The 19,036-nt window shown below is 35.3% G+C and overlaps 2 protein-coding genes across 2 annotated transcripts; both read left to right on the top strand.

Annotated features, from left to right (window-relative positions):
• The first annotated feature begins 4,095 nt into the window (after positions 1–4,095).
• On the top strand, positions 4,096–5,034 carry LOC146748617 (uncharacterized). Its single transcript, XM_085505493.1, has 2 exons — positions 4,096–4,245; positions 4,825–5,034. The coding sequence occupies exons 1-2, from the start codon at positions 4,096–4,098 to the stop codon at positions 4,999–5,001; spliced, it is 327 nt and encodes a 108-aa protein (XP_085361619.1). The 3' UTR covers positions 5,002–5,034.
• Positions 5,035–5,214: 180 nt separating this feature from the next.
• Positions 5,215–11,405, top strand: LOC102808857 (uncharacterized). The gene is made up of 4 exons (XM_085505487.1): positions 5,215–5,260; positions 6,256–6,545; positions 7,067–7,306; positions 11,306–11,405. The coding sequence occupies exons 1-4, from the start codon at positions 5,215–5,217 to the stop codon at positions 11,396–11,398; spliced, it is 669 nt and encodes a 222-aa protein (XP_085361613.1). The 3' UTR covers positions 11,399–11,405.
• Positions 11,406–19,036: the final 7,631 nt, after the last annotated feature.

Genomic DNA, 19,036 nt, shown 5'->3' with positions numbered 1-19,036 from the left:
TTGATTCCATTTGGCACCTCGGTCTTTTATATAAACTTCACAAAAACAAAATCTCAGGGAAATTTCACAACATAATTAAATCTATTTATCAGAATGCCACTGGCTGTGTTAAACTAAAAGGTGGTTTGACTGCTAGCTTTCCAGTTCAAAGGGGTATCAGACAGGGAGATGGTTTAAGCCCACTCCTTTTCAATCTTTTCATTAATGATATCAAATGCCAGATAGAATCATCCAATAATGAACCCCCTTTACTTGCAAACAATCATTTGTCATGTTTGATGTATGCGGATGACCTCCTCCTCCTATCACAATCTAAAAATGGTCTGCAAAATGCAATACGCACAGTGGAAACATACTGCAAACAATGGAAACTAGATATCAATGTGTCAAAATCAAAAATTATCATTTTCAACAAGCAAGGTAAAATATTAAGTAAGTTCAGATTTCAAATCAATAGCCAAAAATTGGAAAACGTCTCATCATACTCCTACCTTGGTGTTAAAATCAATGCTACTGGTAAACTGAACAGAGCTCAAGAAGACCTTAGTCACAGAGCAATGAAGGCACTTTTTAAACTAAAACAATTACTCTATGCAGACCCAAATATTCCAATCAAAACACATCTGAAATTGTTTGATGCTATGGTTAAACCAATTTTACTCTACTGTAGCGAAATCTGGGCAAGCGATATTATTAATATGCACTCAACAGACTTGTTTAAACAATCCTTGCCTATGGAAAAATTACATCACAAAATGTGCAAGTACCTACTACAAGTAAACTGTAAAGCCACAAACTTGGCATGTTTACTTGAACTGGGAAGATATCCACTTATCATCTCAAGCATCAAACGTATGATTAACTACTGGCTGAAAATAAAACATATGGATGAAACCACTCTGATCTCTGAGGCCTACAAACTTGGCACCAATTTGGACAAAGAAAACGTCAGTAATTGGACCACAGGCATAAAAAAATTACTGAACCTTTTAGAAATTAGTGATGTTTGCGAAAAAACCAGTATTATCCCATTAGCTACAAAAAAACTAAAAAATATGTTTGAGAAACACTGCACAGAAACAATGCATAATGACAATAAAGGCACTAATCACAAAAATAAACTTCGTACCTACAGACAGCTGAAAACTGATTTTGCACTTGAAAAATACCTTGAAATTATTAAAAACCCCATCCACAGATCATCTATGACTAAACTGAGGATAAGTGCCCACATACTTCAGATTGAAGTTGGGCGATATCACAACATAGATGTCTTAAATAGAACATGCCCTGTCTGTGACTCCAATGAAATTGAAGATGAAGAACATTTCCTCTTCAATTGTAACCAGTACAAATTTGAAAGAGATGCTTTGTTTGAAAACGTAAACTTATCCGGTAATCTGAAAGCACTTCTCAATAACAAAAATTCTGAAACCGTCCAAGCAATTGCCAAGTTTATCAGCGACTGTTTCAATAAAAGAGAGAATTTCATGAAAAGCAATTTACCAGCTGCCTCAAAATAACACCAAAAAAATATTTATATAATAATATTTTCACAGTATTACTATTTATTTCTTTTTTATTATTATTATTACTTATGTATTTTATTGTTCCTTATATCCTTATTGTATTCTAATCTAGATCCCAGAAGGGATACGATATCAATAAAGGTTGTTATTATTATATAGGTACTACATGTGGACCTCTCTCAGATTTGTTCATTTCATGACGATATCTTCAATTTTCTAATTTTATTGACTCCCGTGTGCGAAGCACAAAAGGGAGTCTTTGCAGTTACCCTGTCTGTATGTCTGTATGTATGTCTGTATGTATGTATGTATGTATGTATGTATGTATTATGAATGTTTATTGACATTAGGTTTGTATATGAATGTTATTTACTTATTTGTTAATTATGATATCACAGTATCAATTTCTTTATTTTGTGCAATATTCTTTTCTTTAAGCTTTATGTAAATATGTAAATTTGCAATGTAAATTGCTTTTAATTGCGTAATAAAAAACAGAAATGTATGTATGTATGTATGTATGTATGTATGTATGTATGTATGTATGTCACTTTTTTTGTTCCACCGTTATCTCAAGAACCACTAATCAAATTTTGGTGAAACTTGGTACATAGATGCTCTGGGATAATGCGCAGAGTTGATTAGGTTTTGGTAAAAATCTATGAATATTAATTACCTAATTTGCATGATAATTAGCTGATTTTTAGCTGTTCCAAGACTGTTCCACTGATATCTGAAGAACCACTCATTGGATTTTGATGAAATTTGGCACATGGATGCTCTGAACTAGTGCGCAGATTTGATTAGTTTTGAGTAAAAATCTATGAATATTAATTACCTAATTTGCATGATAATTAACTGATTTTAAGCTGTTCTATGACTGTTCCACTGATTTTTGAAGAACCACTCATTGGATTTCAATGAAACTTGGCACATGGATGCTCTGAACTAATGCGCAGATTTGATTAGTTTTATGTAAAAATCTGTTAATATTATTAATTACCTAATTTACATAATGATTAATCAATTTTCGGCTTTTCCACTGATATCTCAAGTACTAATCATAACATTTCAATAAAACTTGGTACATAGGTGTCACATGACACTGCACATACCTGATAGTTTTTAGGGTAATATCAGTACATATTAATTACCTAATTTGCATAATTAATTAATTTTCAGATTTTGATATTTCGAGTAGTAATGATCACGTTTCAATGAAACTTAGTACATAGTTACTTGAGGACTGTGCAGAGACCTAATTAGTTTTTGGGTAAATATTTGTGCATATTAATCACCTTATTAGCATAAATAGTTAATTTTCAGCTTTTCACCTGATACATGTACTAGTATCTCAAGTACTAATCATCACATTTCAATGAGACTTGCGACATAGATATTCTAGGACTATGCAGAGACCTAATTAATTTTGGGATAAATAATTGTGCCTATTAATTACCTAATTTGCATAATTAGTTAATTTTTTGCTGTTCTATGATGTCTAAAAACCACTCATTGGATTTCAATGAAACTTTTAAAGAGTACCTGTCACATTTCAATGAACCTAAGACTATGCACCATATTAGTTTTTGGTAAATATTTATGCTTCTTAATCACCTAATTAACATAATTAATTAATACTGATATCTCAAGTATTGATCATCACATTTGAATAAAACTTGGTACATAAATGCTCTAGGACAATAAACAGTCTGATTAATTTTGGGTTAAAATCTGTTCATATTAATTCTCTAATTAGCATAATAATTAATATTTTTTTGGTTCTAATCACATTTCAATGAAACTTGGTGCATTGTGCAGACCTTATTAGTTTTACACTTAAATCTGTTCATATTAGTTACCTTATTTGCATAATTAGTTTTCAGCTATTCCATCAATATCTCAAGTATAAGTAATTTTGAATTAATTTTGAATGTGTCTCCAAAACTCTCAGCACACGGGAGTTTTTTCTAAGCTTTCTTTGATTGAATATTATTGTTATTTTTGGTGAAAAGTGATATTTTTGACTTTTTGTTAAAAACAGCAATTCTGAGTGATTTGATACTATACATATTGTTCTTTTTCTAATGATACCTTCAGTTCTTAATTGAAATGTGCATTGCTAACAACGAAGGTATCTCAGCCGACAGGCTGCTTGTTTTGTGATTGGAAGGTATCAAAGGAATCGCCAGTGGTAATTAGTGCCCGTCCCGCCCAGGTCAAAACTTATACTCATGATTCCCATTAGAAGAGTGCATTGGATTGTGGGAAAATCAACACAAATGTTGCACATGCTCGGCGCGATGACCACCGCCCTTTAACAAATGTTGAAAAAAGAATACACATACAAAAAGTACCTGTACATACTTGTATTACATACAAGCAACAGGTTAGTCTTACTGAAATTATGAATAATTAAAAAAACACGTTCATCTTTACTTTCTACAGGAAATTTGTGTACGAGATCGAGGTGAATGGTGTGATGCCAGAACAGAATGTAAAGCAAGTTGCTAATATTGACGTTCCATTCCGCTATGTCAGCAATATTCATTTTACAGAAAATGAAATGAAATTAGAAGTTCTTCATCCACCATTCATGTATCTTGGAAAGCAAGAACTCATTGATCCTACTCATCCAGTATCAACAGCTAAACATGATAAACCCAGGCTGATAGATTTTACAGATGGTCAACTTAGTCAATCTCCCTACCATAAGGTAATACCTTTTATCCCCTCGTCCTTTCCTCCTCTCAGTATTCTTTCCAACCTTATCTTGCTGTTTCTTTTTAGATCCTAAATTTTGTTTAATCTTTTCACCACCAGTTCCCTCTTTTCATCACAAATTCACAATAGTCTCATTTATAGTCTGCACTTTCCTTCAGAAGATTGGGACAAAAATAGTCAAATTTGTTGGGTAAAAACTGAAAATTGACTCAATTAGGGTTCATTTCCGAAAATATTGAAGAATATAGGAAAAAAGTGCAGACAAATTTGGGCTAGAAAGTCTGGTATGCACATCCTTCTTTTCTGGTTTTTGTCAGATTTTTGAAAAATATAAATACAAGCACAATTTGTAAGATAACTTTTAAAAACAAAATAACAAGAAAAACAACCAACACAAACAAAACAAAGTATTAATTAGAGGGAGGGTTGCCCAATGTGGAATTTGAAACACTGGGTAGGAGCGTTTATAATTGTTTCAGATCATGTGACAACTGTTCTCTAAATAGGAGAGCTTGATTGAAACACAAGGTGGGTGATGTCAAACATGTATTTTTGATTTTTTGATTGTCAGATTGTCTTTCGTGATTTAATATGTACACGATTAAAGGAGAGTTTGATTGACTTTGATAACAAGTTTGAGAATTTGACAAGTCTGGTCTATGTGGAAGTATCCGACAAGAAATTGAAACCTGAGATTTACCATCTTCCGATGCAGCAAAAGAAAAAATCTGGTAATGCTAATAATTAATTCATTAAAAAGTATTTATTAATGATCGAAAAAGATTCTCAGGGGGCTGTTTTGAATATTTGCATAAATTTGAATTAATTATATCAAATTTAAATCATTTGTGCTGTGTGGTTATATTCCTGTGAAGTCAAACAAATAGATGCTTTTTACTTTCGGAATAGTGACATACAGACATATTATCTTGTGGCCGTATTTTCCCGTGCGAAGCACACCATGAGTGAAAATAACTTCCATACGCAGCGAAAGCCATGGGGAGGGTGTGGGTTCTGTTATTATTACATATGTTCCATATTTGATAATTTCATATTAAAGAAAGAACGTGCAACAAACCGGGATGGGATTTACGTTGGGAACCCCATTGCCCATTAATATGTTACAAGATAGTGTTACGCATTAGCAACGTGTGTAAGTGTAGAACGCGTGTCACTGTCTGTGGGAAAATAAAATAATCAGACGTCTAATCTGAGTCACTGTTCGAATAAATAACTTTAGTTGAGGCCACGACTTAAACTGGACAACTGTGATACACAGTTTATGTCGAAGTTAAAAAAAGTTCCTCCACAGATGCAACTGCGGTACTCCACTGATGGGATGACTTTCGTTGACAGCGGTCATCACTGAGCTGCATGCTACAACTGTGTTTGTGATGTTGCTTGCTGGTCCTGAATTGAATGAGTCTTGGTTACCTGTTAAATGTTGCTCATTTGGCGTTGGTAATCTTTATTTGGAACTGAGTATTGGCTTGGACTGCTGACATTCTTGTGAACCAGAAAAAAATAGCAGACGAAATAGTTCGGTTGCCATGCATATCGACCGTGAAAATACCGAAAACATTATTGCATGGGTGATGTGTGAATTAGTTTTAGTCAAAATAAGTGACTACCTAAAAGTACCATTACCGGCACTGTTCAAATTTCATTTCACTCGCCAAGTATATTCATGTTTTCCCAAGAGAAAAATATTGCACTTCTAAATATTGTATCCTTGGGGCGGAACTACGTCACAAGACGTTCCACGTTGCTAAGATGCCCACCACTGTACATGTATTTCTATGGGCTCTGTGCGCGCTGCTGTGGAATGCCGGTCGAGCCGGTGAAATTTGAGAAAACAACACAAACTCAACTTTGAAGTAATCCTGAACAACCAAATTTATATATGTTACACACGTAGGGCTAATCTTGTTACACTGTTCAGAGGAGTCTCAACAATCATCCCAAAGTACCATTTTCTGTGAGTTTTTATATTTTATACTAGATATTATTGTTCCTCCGAAGCCGAAAGTTGTTCCCAGGAAAAGGAGAAGAAGTAGCCAAAGATTAGACTCTGATGACGACGGTTTAACCGACTTTCCTGGCTGCATGTGCCGAAAGCTTTGTGGAAGCAGAAAGTGCAGCTGTGTGAAACTAAACATTTCGTGTACTGAGAAGTGTAATTGTAATTTGGAATCCTGTAAAAACACTTTTACAACACTTTCCTCAATGGGATATAATATGAAAGATATTAGAAATGATCCTTGTTTTATGAGGTACATCATTATAGGAATGGTAGGTATATATCGTTTGCACTTCTAATAGAGATAATATGGTACATGTACCTTTAAACACCATTCCTATAAATTGCGCCCTCTTGTGGCAAAGCGTTTCTGTAATGTCAAAATGAACATAATCTTTGTTGATGGATGACTACTGAGCAGAATATTATTGATAATTTGAATAGCTTTTGTGTCACACATTTATATCCTAGAAGCATATTCCATATTTATTCCATATAAGGCATAGAATTTGTCACTGGAGGGCACTTTTAATATGGTAGTTGCATGACAAAAAATTCTCAAAAAAAATATTTGAAAAAATATTGTATTTCTATGCTTGCCTCAAATGATCAATATATTTTATATTTCTATGGAACACTGGACCCATTTATAATACAGTAACTAAGACTGGTAATTTACAATGATACGCGTTACCCAATCCTGACAATAAGTTGTTTTACTAAAGTTTGCTTGTATAGTCAGATAGAATCATGTCACTCAAATTATAAACAAAAATAATATTTAATGTTTCAGAAAGAGGGAATATCTCTTGCAACACAGTTAGAAATAGAGGTAGAACTACCTTGCTGCAATAACAGATCTAAGGTGAAAGATTTGATACCTGGTACTGTGGACTGCAAACACTGCAGAGATCCTGTCAACAAACTGGAATACTCCTGGTGTTTCAGAGAAGTTAGTATGTACAAAGGTTATAGAAAGCATTGCATTGCATGTAAATCATGCATAAATGATGAAGACCAGTTTCATTGTAAGGTAATCCTCAACAAGAATAAAAACAATAGTTTAAATGTTTCAGCACTAGATGGTGCAATTTTGGGGTGAGCTTTTTAATTAACAAGGGTGGCTGTTTACATCTGTTTGTATACACCTTCTTATTGGCTACTATGTAGTGTTGATTTTTAGTCCCCGTTAGGACGCAGCGTGCGTGCGTCTGTGCATGCGTCCGGACCTGTATCTTAGAAATGCCTGAACCAATCACAATCAAACTTCACACATACATCATACATGATATTATACATATGCACATCAATTTGTTTCACGATCTGATTCAAGATGGCCGAATGGCGGCCATTTTTGTGCTAAAAATCATCAAAATCAAGCATTTTTCGGCTGTTTACAGATGGATTTTGTTTAAAATTGGTGTATACGTTAGACATTATAAGACCTTGATGCACATCATTTTATTTTACAATCTGATTCAAGATGGCCGAATGGCGGCCATTTTTGTGCTAAAAATCATCAAAATCAAGCATTTTTCGGCTGTTTACAGATGGATTTTGTTTAAAATTGGTATATACGTTAGACATTATAAGACCTTGATGCACATCATTTTATTTTACAATCTGATTCAAGATGGCCGAATGGCGGCCATTTTTGTGCAAAAAAATCATAAAAATCAAGCATTTCTCGGCTGTTTACAGATGGATTTTGTTCAAACTTGGTGTATACCTTAGACATTATGGGACCTTGATGCAAATAATTTTGTTTTTTAGATTAGATTCAAAATGGCCGACGGCGGCCATTTTGTTTTAATGAATGGGCTTCTAGAGCCATATCTCCGACTTGCTTCCACTGATTATGTTCAAATTTTGAATTTTCATTATACATCATGTCATAGATAGACAGATGTATTGGTTTGACGATTCTATTCAAAATGGCCGAATGGTGGTCATTTTTGTGCTAAAAAATCATCAAATATCAAGCATTTCTGGCATTTATGGATAGATTTTGTTCAAACTTGGTACATATATTAGACATTACGGGTTCCTGATGCACATCATTTTATTTGTCAGATCAGATTCAAAATGGCTGTCTGGCGGCCATATTGTTTTAATGAATGGGTTTCCAGACCCATATGTCTGACTTGTTTTGACTGATTATATTCAAATTTTTAATATTCATTATACATCATGTCATAGATATACGAATATATTGGTTTGATGATCCTTTTCAAAGTGGCCAAATGGTGGCTATTTTTGTGCTAAAAAAATCCGCAAATATCAAGCATTTCTTGCATTTATGGATGGATTTTGTTCAAAGGTATAACATACATTAGACATTACAGGTTCCTGATGCACGTCATTTTATTTTTCAGATTGGATTCAAAATAGCTGACTGGCGGCCATTTTGTTTTAATGATTGGGCTTCGAGAGCCATATCTCTTAAATGCTTTGACTGATTATATTCAAATTATATATATTCGTTATACATCATGTTATATATATATACATGTATTCAATGGCTGATTTTGAATGCTGTTCCAAAGCAATATCTCTCAATATGGACAAGTACTTGTTTGACGATCAGAGACAAATGTCAATCATATTAATGTTAAAAAATCATATACCTGACATGGTTATATTCCAGCTATATTACTATAAACAAAACTATATATCGAAAAATTTGATAACTAACAGGGAACTGTGCCATGCATGGCTTGTTATTTTGTGTTTCAATTGAACAATGTGAATATTTCCGTATTATGTGGAACATTACTCCAAGAAGAAGCTTAAACATAACATGATGCTGTTTCAGCTAAAAAATATTAGATTATATAAAAATCATATTTTGTCCTAACTTATTTGAGTATTTAATACTAGAGGGTTTTATCCTTCAGACAGATATATCTATAATGTAAATGACTGTTTACTAATTACCGATAGCTCATTTTTAAGGGGTTGTTATCATTTTCTACATTACTTATCTGTAAGTGCAGCATTTAATGGTGTACCGGATTCTGTTGTAACTTCGCCCTGTGCGATTTCACGGCTGGTATGCCTTTATTTGGGGTTCAGAATTTCAAAAAATTATCATCAAATATTTTTTAAGACTTCTATTTTCATTGAAAAATCCACCCACGTCGACTTTCAACGCAAGCAGTATGACCACCCAAGACGAAAGGAACCACTGCAGAAGTTAACCTAAAATTTGAATACATTTTTTTCTTGCTGAATTAAAAAGTAGATTGCCTAAAACTTCATTTTTCTTCAAAAAAATCACATTAACGAACCTGGTACGCAAAATACAATTATTTTTTTATATTTTTTTATTAGTAACGTAGTAGGAAATTCTAAAAGAAGTTTCAAATACAAACGAACACAACTGCATTGCTTAGTACATGAATGATCAGAGTAGCGTAATCCGGACATGCTGCATTTCACATTTGTTGATTATTACTTAGTGATTTTAATAACGTACAAAAAATAAATTGGTTGAATTTGGTACATAGATTATACATGTTAGGATACATGTCCTTGACTGTCCGTGCGTCTGTCCATCCGTCTGTGCGTCTATCTGTCCGTCCGTCCAGAGTCATATTTCAGAATCCTTTTGGACTGATTACGTTCATTTTTTGCATGTCCCTAGTACTTTATGTGGGATATATGCACATGCAGTGGTTTAGCGATTCGATTTGAAATGACCAACTGGCAGCCATCTTGTTTTTTGAAAATGTTGTATTTTGGACATGCTTTATCAGTTTTCATTCAAACTTTGTACATAGATTATACATGTTAGGATACATGCCCATGACAATTTCCTTCGCAATTGAATAAAAGATGGCCGACTGGCAGGCATCTTGTTCGGTTTTTTAAATGTAGTATCTTGGACATGCTTTGTCAGTTTTCATTCAAATTTGACACATACTTTATACATGTTAGAATACATGTCCATGACAATTTGTTAAAAATGACGGCCATCTGACATTTTGGCCTTACTACTATATTTCCAAGATTTATGTACCATTTTCATTCGTATTTGGCACATACATGTCAATTTGTTTCATAATCAGATCAAAGATGGCCGAATAACGGCTGTTTTTATTTTTGGCCATATTACTATATCTCTATATTATATATTACTATATCACCCATGTATCATTTTCATTGATATTTAGCATGTCATAAATGGATACATGTACATGTCAATTCAATTTCAAATAGCAATTTGATCAAATATGGCCGACTGGTAGCCATCTTGTTTGTTTAAAATGTGCAACTTAGAAATGCTTTCACTGATCTATGTTTTTCTTTGTTATGTCTTAACCCGGAGGGATCGTCACGCAACACATGTTCGAATTTGATGTAAATAAACAATCTGTTGTATACGCCACTTGGGACTCAAGTTTAAAGGACACGCTCGCGACAACCCCTCGGCTTTAATATGATAAGCACAAGGAGAACTTTCAAAAATTTAACGGGGACTGTGTCATTTTCAATGACTTGTTAACCAATCAAAATGATGGATGATACCAACGTGTTTAAATTACCATAGTTCATTTAAATATGTTAATGTTATTGAACGCAACACGAAAGAGACATGCCTATGTTGTAGTACGATCTTTTGGCTTGGATTTTAATGGAAAACAACATTTTTTTTTAAATCGAAAAATTAGTTGTTTTCAGAAGATAAACTGAGCATTTGAAGAATGATTTAAAATTGTTTACAGTGATAAAAGCTCATGGTCGAAATGAAGCTTACCCATTCACGCTAGTCACAATAAACATCATACTCTTGAATAGGCGTCAATGACTACAGTTAAACTTATTTTTTTTTCAAAACCCAAACTGCCGTATAATGGCCCAGGGGGAATTTACGGCAGAATCCAGTATATAATCAGAGTATTATACCAGACAGATTTACAAAGTGGTATTGCAAATCTAAATGAATAATGACATATGTTAAGCATTAAGGTTTCATGGCAGGAATTATTTTGTAAAACTACACTCATTCATTTTTTTTTGTATTTTGCAGAAGTGTGGTACATGCTGCATAAGTGGACAACAGTCTTTGGAAGTCAATAAATGTTCTTGCTGTGAAGAAAACAAAAAACAAAAACAAAACTGAAGAAAAAGTGTAAAATGCATGTTTGTAAATGTTGGCCTTATTCCTCTCTGGTTGCCTGGACGAACTAGTGTTTTAGTTACTAACTTGTTACATGTACATTTGTATATTCATTGCAAACAATATACAAACACCACTACCGGTACATCTTTGAAGGGAAGTGGTTGCACCACATGTTTGTGATAGGTAACCCCATTCTATGCATACGTGTGTGAATCAAGTTTGTTGTTTATTCACACAAATTGAAATACACTTGAAAGGATTTGATTGAGTCAGCCATTCTCTTTCAAGGACAGGTACTCTATATCTAATCTTTAGTATTCAGAAAAATAGTGACTACCAGTATATCATCTATACCATTTAACTATGGTAAATAAGTCAGATTATATATGACAAAGATTATTTATATTTAATTATATATATATTTTATATATACGTTGTTCGTTTTAATTAAGGATGATTTAATTTTAGTTATTTTTGATCCTAAGTGTTTATATAAGACAGGACATTTTTTTCACCCTGAAATTTGGTGTTTTTTTTGCTGCTTTTCTAACAGTTGATGTTTGCTTGTTTAACTTTTTAATACAAAAAATAGAGATGAAGTAAATGGAACAGCGTAAAAGATGGAATATTTACAACTTATCAGACTAAGTGGTACAGTTTGAACTGAACAAAAATTATTCCAAACATTCTAGGGGATCAGGATAGGACTGCAAAACAATACCATTGATGTAACCCAAAGCAGATAATTCCAACCAATCTAGAGGGTACCTGCAAACAATAAATTTGATGTAATAACTATAAATGGAATTGTACCATCATTCCAACCGTTCCGGGGAGGGGGGATAGTTAGGACTGTGAAACTACCGTTAATGTAACTCTAAATAAAATCATTCCAGCCATTTTAGGGGGTCCAGCAAAGATTGTCAATGCCTACTTTTGATGTTACCCAAATTGAAATCCCAGCAACCATTCAAGGGTGGTTCAGCTAGTACCAGAATGAAATTATTCCAACCATTCTAGGGGGTCCAGCTAGTACTGGCGTACAAACTTTTGATAACACACCAGAATGAAATTATTCCAACCATTCTAGGGGGTCCAGCTAGTAATGGCGTACAAACTTTTGATAACACACCAGAATGAAATTATTCCAACCATTCTAGGGGGTCCAGCTAGTACTGGCATACAAACTTTTGATAACACACCAGAATGAAATTATTTCAACCATTCTAGGGGGTCCAGCTAGTACTGGGTACAAACTTTTGATAACACACCAGAATGAAATTATTCCAACCATTCTAGGGGGTCCAACTAGGAATGCTAACGCACCTTTGATGTGATATATAACTAAATCATCCCAACCTTTGAGAGGGTCCAGCTAGGAATCATTTCGTTCGTTCATTCACTCACTCACTCACTCACTCACTCACTCACTCACTGTAAAATACTTTATTTTACCTAATTATTATTCGCTAAAAAAACTATTTGGCTGTTTTGTTTGAAGTATGTTTATTTTCACTGAATTTTGATGATTTTGATGTAAAATAAATGAATGGAGGTTTTCATTCCTTCAGTGATAATAAATTCCAAGTAAAAATAAAGTACTTTACCTTATACATTCTTACCTGTAAGTTAATATGCCTGGAGGTTTAAAATTCCAAAGTACATTTTTAGCTCCCCTGTTAAATTTGGTGAGTGGAGCTCATCATACGCGTGATTGTCCGTCTGACCTCATCCAACTTGTTGAAAACTGCCTTGATATTATATATATAGATGCTACAGATGGACCTCTCTTAGATTTGTTCATTTTCTGATATTTTCAATTTTTTAATTGAAATGTGCATTGCTAACAGAGTAGCTATATCAGCCGACAGCTGCTTGTGATAATTATGCAGTTGTGCATTTGTAAGACATAGAACCTCACCAAACTCTGATGTTTGCATTGCATCATGGGTGAACTGACAGCAAAGGTGTTTAAATGCTGAAATTGTATTTGATCTGAGAGTCAAAATCTGTGTAATTTACGTCTTAAAGTTTCTTCTTGCTTACTTGCATTGTAAGTTGTTTTCATTGTTTATATAAATTAAGCTTGTCTGTTTGGTTTGTTTTTTATTAAATTGTTTTTGAAAGTTTCTGAAATGTGTTGTCCTGCCTTTCCAAAGATTTGTCCTCTGATACCAGTCAACCACTGATTCCGCACATTATTACCCGGTAGCAATCACATTGTACTTGCACAAGAATCTGACCACATGATAATAAGGTGTAATTTTACCATACTAAACTGGATATACTCAAAATGTTGGAACAGTTTTCTTTTACAATGCTGACTGGATTTATATTATCCTCGAGGCGGACATCCGGGTATTTTCGCCGCCTGGCAACCCTCGCGGTGAAAACAAAGGCCAAAAACTCTCAGAAAACGGTACTTTGGGATGGTGGTTGAGACTCCCCTGAACAGTGTAACAAGATTAGCCCTACGTGTGTAACATGTGAAAATTTGGTTGTTCAGGATTACTTCAAAATTGAGTTTGTGTTATTTTCTTGAATTTTCATCGGCTCAACCGGCGTTCCACGTCAGCGCGCACACAGCCCATAGAAATACATGTACAGGGGTGCGCGTCTTAGCAACATGGAACCTCTTGTGACGTAGCTCCGCCCCCTATTATTGCCTACCATGTGTGAAGAGCATAGTTGGAGTCTCTACAGTCAGTGTGTCTGCATCCTATGTATATCAAAGGTATGTGTCTGTTTCACTGATACCTCATCATTGTTTTTAAATGAAGTTGGTACATGGATGATCTGGGGGGTAATCCATTAATAAGTGTGTCAGAGGTTAATAAACTTTGCATAATAATTACCTAATTTGCATATTAATTAACACGTTTTATTCTTTTCCACTTGTTTTTCAAGAATTCAGATTTCAATGAAACTTGATAGGTGCTCTATAGGGAAGAAACTTGTCTATTCCATTTGAATTTTGCAAAGGATTATTGGATAGAAAACTGAACTGTAAAATACATGAGAGGTAAACAGCTGATTTTTACGTAGGGCTCTATGGAAAAAATGCGAGTTCCCCCAAACGCCCTCTACAGTTCAATTTTCTATCCAACAATCCTTTGCAAAATCCAATATGGAGTTAACACATTTCTTCCCCATAGTAATTCACAGAAACTACTTAGGATTGACATCCATTAATTGCCTAATTTGCATAAATTAAGCAATTCTGATATTGCTTTCTGAGATTCAAATGTTTTCTAGGATAAATAGCAGATGTACAATACAATTTATTAATTTTTCTTTAATTAGAATCTTGTTATTATAAACCTCAATTATGTGGATCGGATTGATTTCACATCGTACACACAATTAGTGCTCATCAAAGGGAAAGACAGCCTTGCTTTATTTTAGCCAACTAGCTGGGTTTCATCTGTCATTAGCTACAGCGATTAGGAATATATCTACTACAGATTCCACCATTTATCGTCATCATAAACCTCAATATAAATAAAAACATAACAAAAGAGGTAGCTGAACTATTAACAAACTGTCTTAAATCTAAAAAATCTGCTGGTTATGATGGTATATGTTCTGAATTATTGAAACATGGCTCAAATTATTTAACTAAATCACTAACAAAATTATTCAATTTAATACTAGATGCAGGTATATTTCCAGACATGTGGAATACCAGCATCATAACACACCTATATAAGAAAGGTGACAGTCATGATCCAAATAACTATAGGGGAATTTTTTTGCTCCATCATAAACTCAAGACTTACACAATACTTGGAGGACAAAAAAATTATCAACAGTATCAAGCAGGTTTCAGAAAAAAATCATCGCACAACAGACCAAATATTTGTACTTAAAACAATAATTGAAAAATATCTTAAAAGGAATAAAAAATTCTATTTAGTAAATGTAAAGTAAATGTTTGATAACAGAAAAGTTATGTAGATTGTCATTCGTGTACTTCTATACTCCTCTATAGATATGTGATTTACTCCAGAGGTGTTTTTGTAAATTTACCCCAGCTTTCTCCGCATTTAAAAGAGCGAAGCACAGAAAAAGACGGAGGAAGCTTTAGCGAAGCAGAGAAACACGCGGAGGACGTTTTCGCAAAGCGGAGAAACAGACAGAGGACGTTTTAGCGAAGCGGAGAAACAGACAGTGGACGTTTTAGCAAAGCGTAGAAACAGACAGAGGACGTGATAGCAAAGCGGAGAAACATACAGAAGACGTTTTTTTCAAAACGGAGAAACAGACAGAGGACGTTTTAGCAAGGCGGGGAAACATACAGAGGACGTTTTAGCACGGCGAAGAAACATACAGAGTACGTGTTTTTCAAAGCGAAGAAACAGGACGTTTTAGCAAGGCGGAGAAACATACAAAGGACGTTTCAGCAAATATACAGAGAAACATACAGAGGACGTTTTTTCAAAGCGGAGAAACAGACAGGACGTTTTCGCAAAGCAGAGAAACAGACAGAGGATGTGTTAGCAAAGCGGAGAAACATACAGAAGACGTTTTTTCCAAAACGGAGAAACAGACAGAAGACGTTTTAGCAAGGCGGATAAACATATAGAGGACGTTTTAGCAAGGCGAAGAAACATACAAAGGACGTTTCAGCAAACATACAGAGAAACATACAGAGAACGTTTTTTCAAAGCGGAGACACAGACAGGACGTTTTAGCAAGGCGGAGAAACATACAGAGGACGTTTTAGCAAAACGGAGAAACAGACGGAGGACGTTTTAGCAAGGCGGAGAAACAGAGGACGTTTTTGCGGAGCAGAGAAACATACAGAGGACGTTTTAGAAAAGCAGAGAAACAGACGGAAGACGTTTTTTCAAAGCGGAGAAACAGACAGAGGACGTTTTCTCAAAGCGGAGAAACAGACAGAGGAAGCTTTAGAGAAACAGACAGAGAACGTTTTTGCGAAGCGGAGAAACACATGGAGGACGTTTTTTCAAAGCGGAGAAACATACAGAGGAAGCTTTAGAGAAACAGACAGAGAACGTTTAAGCAAAGCGGAAAAGCATACAGAGGAAGCTTTAGAGAAACAGACAGAAGACGTTTTAGCGAAGCGGAGAAACAGACAGAAGACGTTTTAGCGAAGCGGAGAAACAGACAGAGGACGTTTTAGCAAGGCGTAGAAACAGACAGAGGACGTTTTAGCGAAGCGGAGAAACAGACAGTTGACGTTTTAGCAAAGCGTAGAAACAGACAGAAGACGTTTTTTTCAAAACGGAGAAACAGACAGAGGACGTTTTAGCAAGGCGGGGAAACATACAGAAGACGTTTTAGCACGGCGAAGAAACATACAGAGTACGTTTTTTCAAAGCGAAGAAACAGAGGACGTTTTAGCAAGGCGGAGAAACATACAAAGGACGTTTCAGCAAACATACAGAGAAACATACAGAGGACGTTTTTTCAAAGCGGAGAAACAGACAGGACGTTTTCGCAAAGCGGAGAAACAGACAGAGGATGTGTTAGCAAAGCGGAAAAACATACAGAAGACGTTTTTTTCAAAACGGAGAAACAGACAGAAGACGTTTTAGCAAGGCGGATAAACATATAGAGGACGTTTTAGCAAGGCGAAGAAATATCACGGAGAATATTCTTCTATCTCTGGGTTCTCCACACTTGTCAGGGGGGAATCTCGTCTCGTCTCTCTATCGCGTCCCCTTGAGGTACGGGATCGGGAAAGTCACTTAAGCTTTACAGTCAAATAAGACACACACAACGAAATACGTTTCAACTCTCGTCTTAGTCGATCTTTTGGAGCACTCTATAAGACACAGCGCCCTGGGGAAAAGTTCCCAAGACTATCGCAAGACTGACCCAAGACTCGCCCAAGACTGGACTGCCTCAAGGCTCGCCCCTGGACTGCCCTCTCGACTCTCAGACTGCCTCTCTCTACCGTGCTGTGCTCCCCAAGACCAACTCAAACTCTCTTTATTCATTTTCAAAACTCTAACCAATTACAAAGCAGTAAAAAGACTTTAGGGCGTAACCTTCAATCATAAAGCCAATCACACTAAGTACTGAATACGTCATATCTTTTGAATAATCGTTCACTACATTAATAACTATGAATACCAACTGTCAGAATCGCGACGGTTATCTGGTAATTAGTTCCAAATCACTGAGCCAAGTTCCGTCCAAAACTTCAAATAGGCCTAAACGATGACAGACATAACACAGCAATTCGCTAATAATCAGCTAATTAAGTCGGTCAACAGATACGCAAAAACAAATTCATGACAGAAACATACAAAGGACGTTTCAGCAAACATACAGAGAAACATACAGAGAACGTTTTTTCAAAGCGGAGACACAAACAGGACGTTTTAGCAAGGCGGAGAAACATACAGAGGACGTTTTAGCAAAACGGAGAAACAGACGGAGGACGTTTTAGCAAGGCGGAGAAACATACAGAGGACGTTTTAGCAACTTGAAGGCGTAGAAACAGACAGAGGACGTTTTTGCGAAGCGGATAAACAGACGGAGGACGTTTTTTCAAAGCGGAGAAACATACAGAGGAAACCTTAGAGAAACAGACAGAGGACGTTTTTGCGAAGCATAGAAACAAACGGAGAACGTTTTTTCAAAGCGGAGAAACGGACAGAGGACGTTTTAGCAAGGCGGAGAAACAGACAGAGGACCTTTTTTTTCAAAGCGGAGAAACGGGCAGAGGAAGCTTTAGATAAGCCGAGAAACATACAGAGGACGTTTTAGCAAGGCGGAGAAATAGACAGAGGATGTTTTTGCGAAGCGGAGAAACAGACAGGACGTTTTTTTCAAAGCGGAGAAACAGACAGAGAACGTTTTAGCAAGGCGGAGAAACAGAGGACGTTTTTGCGAAGCGAAGAAACAGACAGAGGACGTTTTCGCAAAGCGGAGAAACACACAGGAAACTGGAAGTGGAGAAACAAGCGGAGGAAGCTTTAATGACGAAGAGAATCAGGCAGAGGAGGCTTTAGATAAGCGGAGAAACAGATGGAGCAAGCTTTAACGAAATGGAGAAACAGACGAAGAACAATTTAGCCAGGAACAGGAAGCTTTAGAGAAGCGGAGAAACAGACTATGAATCCAGGAAAAAATAGGCAAAGTTGACAAAACGTCTAATTTTTGGGCAATTAATTAGGTTATAATGAAAGAACCTCATTTTATGTGGTATAACGATGATTCACTCCTATATTCACAAAACAATTTACTCAAAGAAAATGACACGATCCCCGTTCATTTCCTTCAATTTATTGTTATGTGCTTAAAACATGATGCACCAATGAGGAGAGGGCAGAACATAGGAAAATAAAATTTAATCACAATTTCATTGAATTGTTTTTAGAAGAATTGTTTATTATTGTCAAAGCTTATTGTTTATCTGAACTTGATACTTGAATTAGAAAACATTGCTGTACACTATTTGATAGCATTCCAACATGTTGTTTATAACAGTTTCAATGCCATTGTCAAGTTTGTTCTCATAACGAAAATAAATATCTGTAGTAGTAAGATCATTAGTCTAATATTTAGATGAATGTTTGATCAGAAACTTCAAGGAACATCTGTATGTCCAGAAAAATGTGTAGGAAATATGTAAAAATATTGGTGGAACTGAAAGTACAGGTT

Source organism: Saccoglossus kowalevskii, chromosome 2 (assembly GCF_978046115.1).
Source record: "Saccoglossus kowalevskii chromosome 2, keSacKowa6.1, whole genome shotgun sequence".
NCBI classification, from domain to species: Eukaryota; Metazoa; Hemichordata; class Enteropneusta; family Harrimaniidae; genus Saccoglossus; species Saccoglossus kowalevskii.
The sequence above is the reverse complement of the archived record's forward strand: the minus strand, read 5'-3'. Positions and strand labels throughout refer to the sequence as shown.

Coding starts and splice junctions, on each gene's coding strand:
- LOC146748617 (XM_085505493.1), top strand. CDS start 4,096: ATGAAATTAGAAGTTCTTCATCCACCATTCATGTATCTTGGAAAGCAA. Junction 4,246..4,824: donor GTCAATCTCCCTACCATAAG/GTAATACCTTTT, acceptor TTTGATTGTCAG/ATTGTCTTTCGTGATTTAAT.
- LOC102808857 (XM_085505487.1), top strand. CDS start 5,215: ATGAGTGAAAATAACTTCCATACGCAGCGAAAGCCATGGGGAGGGT. Junction 5,261..6,255: donor GCGAAAGCCATGGGGAGGGT/GTGGGTTCTGTT, acceptor ATTTTATACTAG/ATATTATTGTTCCTCCGAAG. Junction 7,307..11,305: donor AAGACCAGTTTCATTGTAAG/GTAATCCTCAAC, acceptor TGTATTTTGCAG/AAGTGTGGTACATGCTGCAT.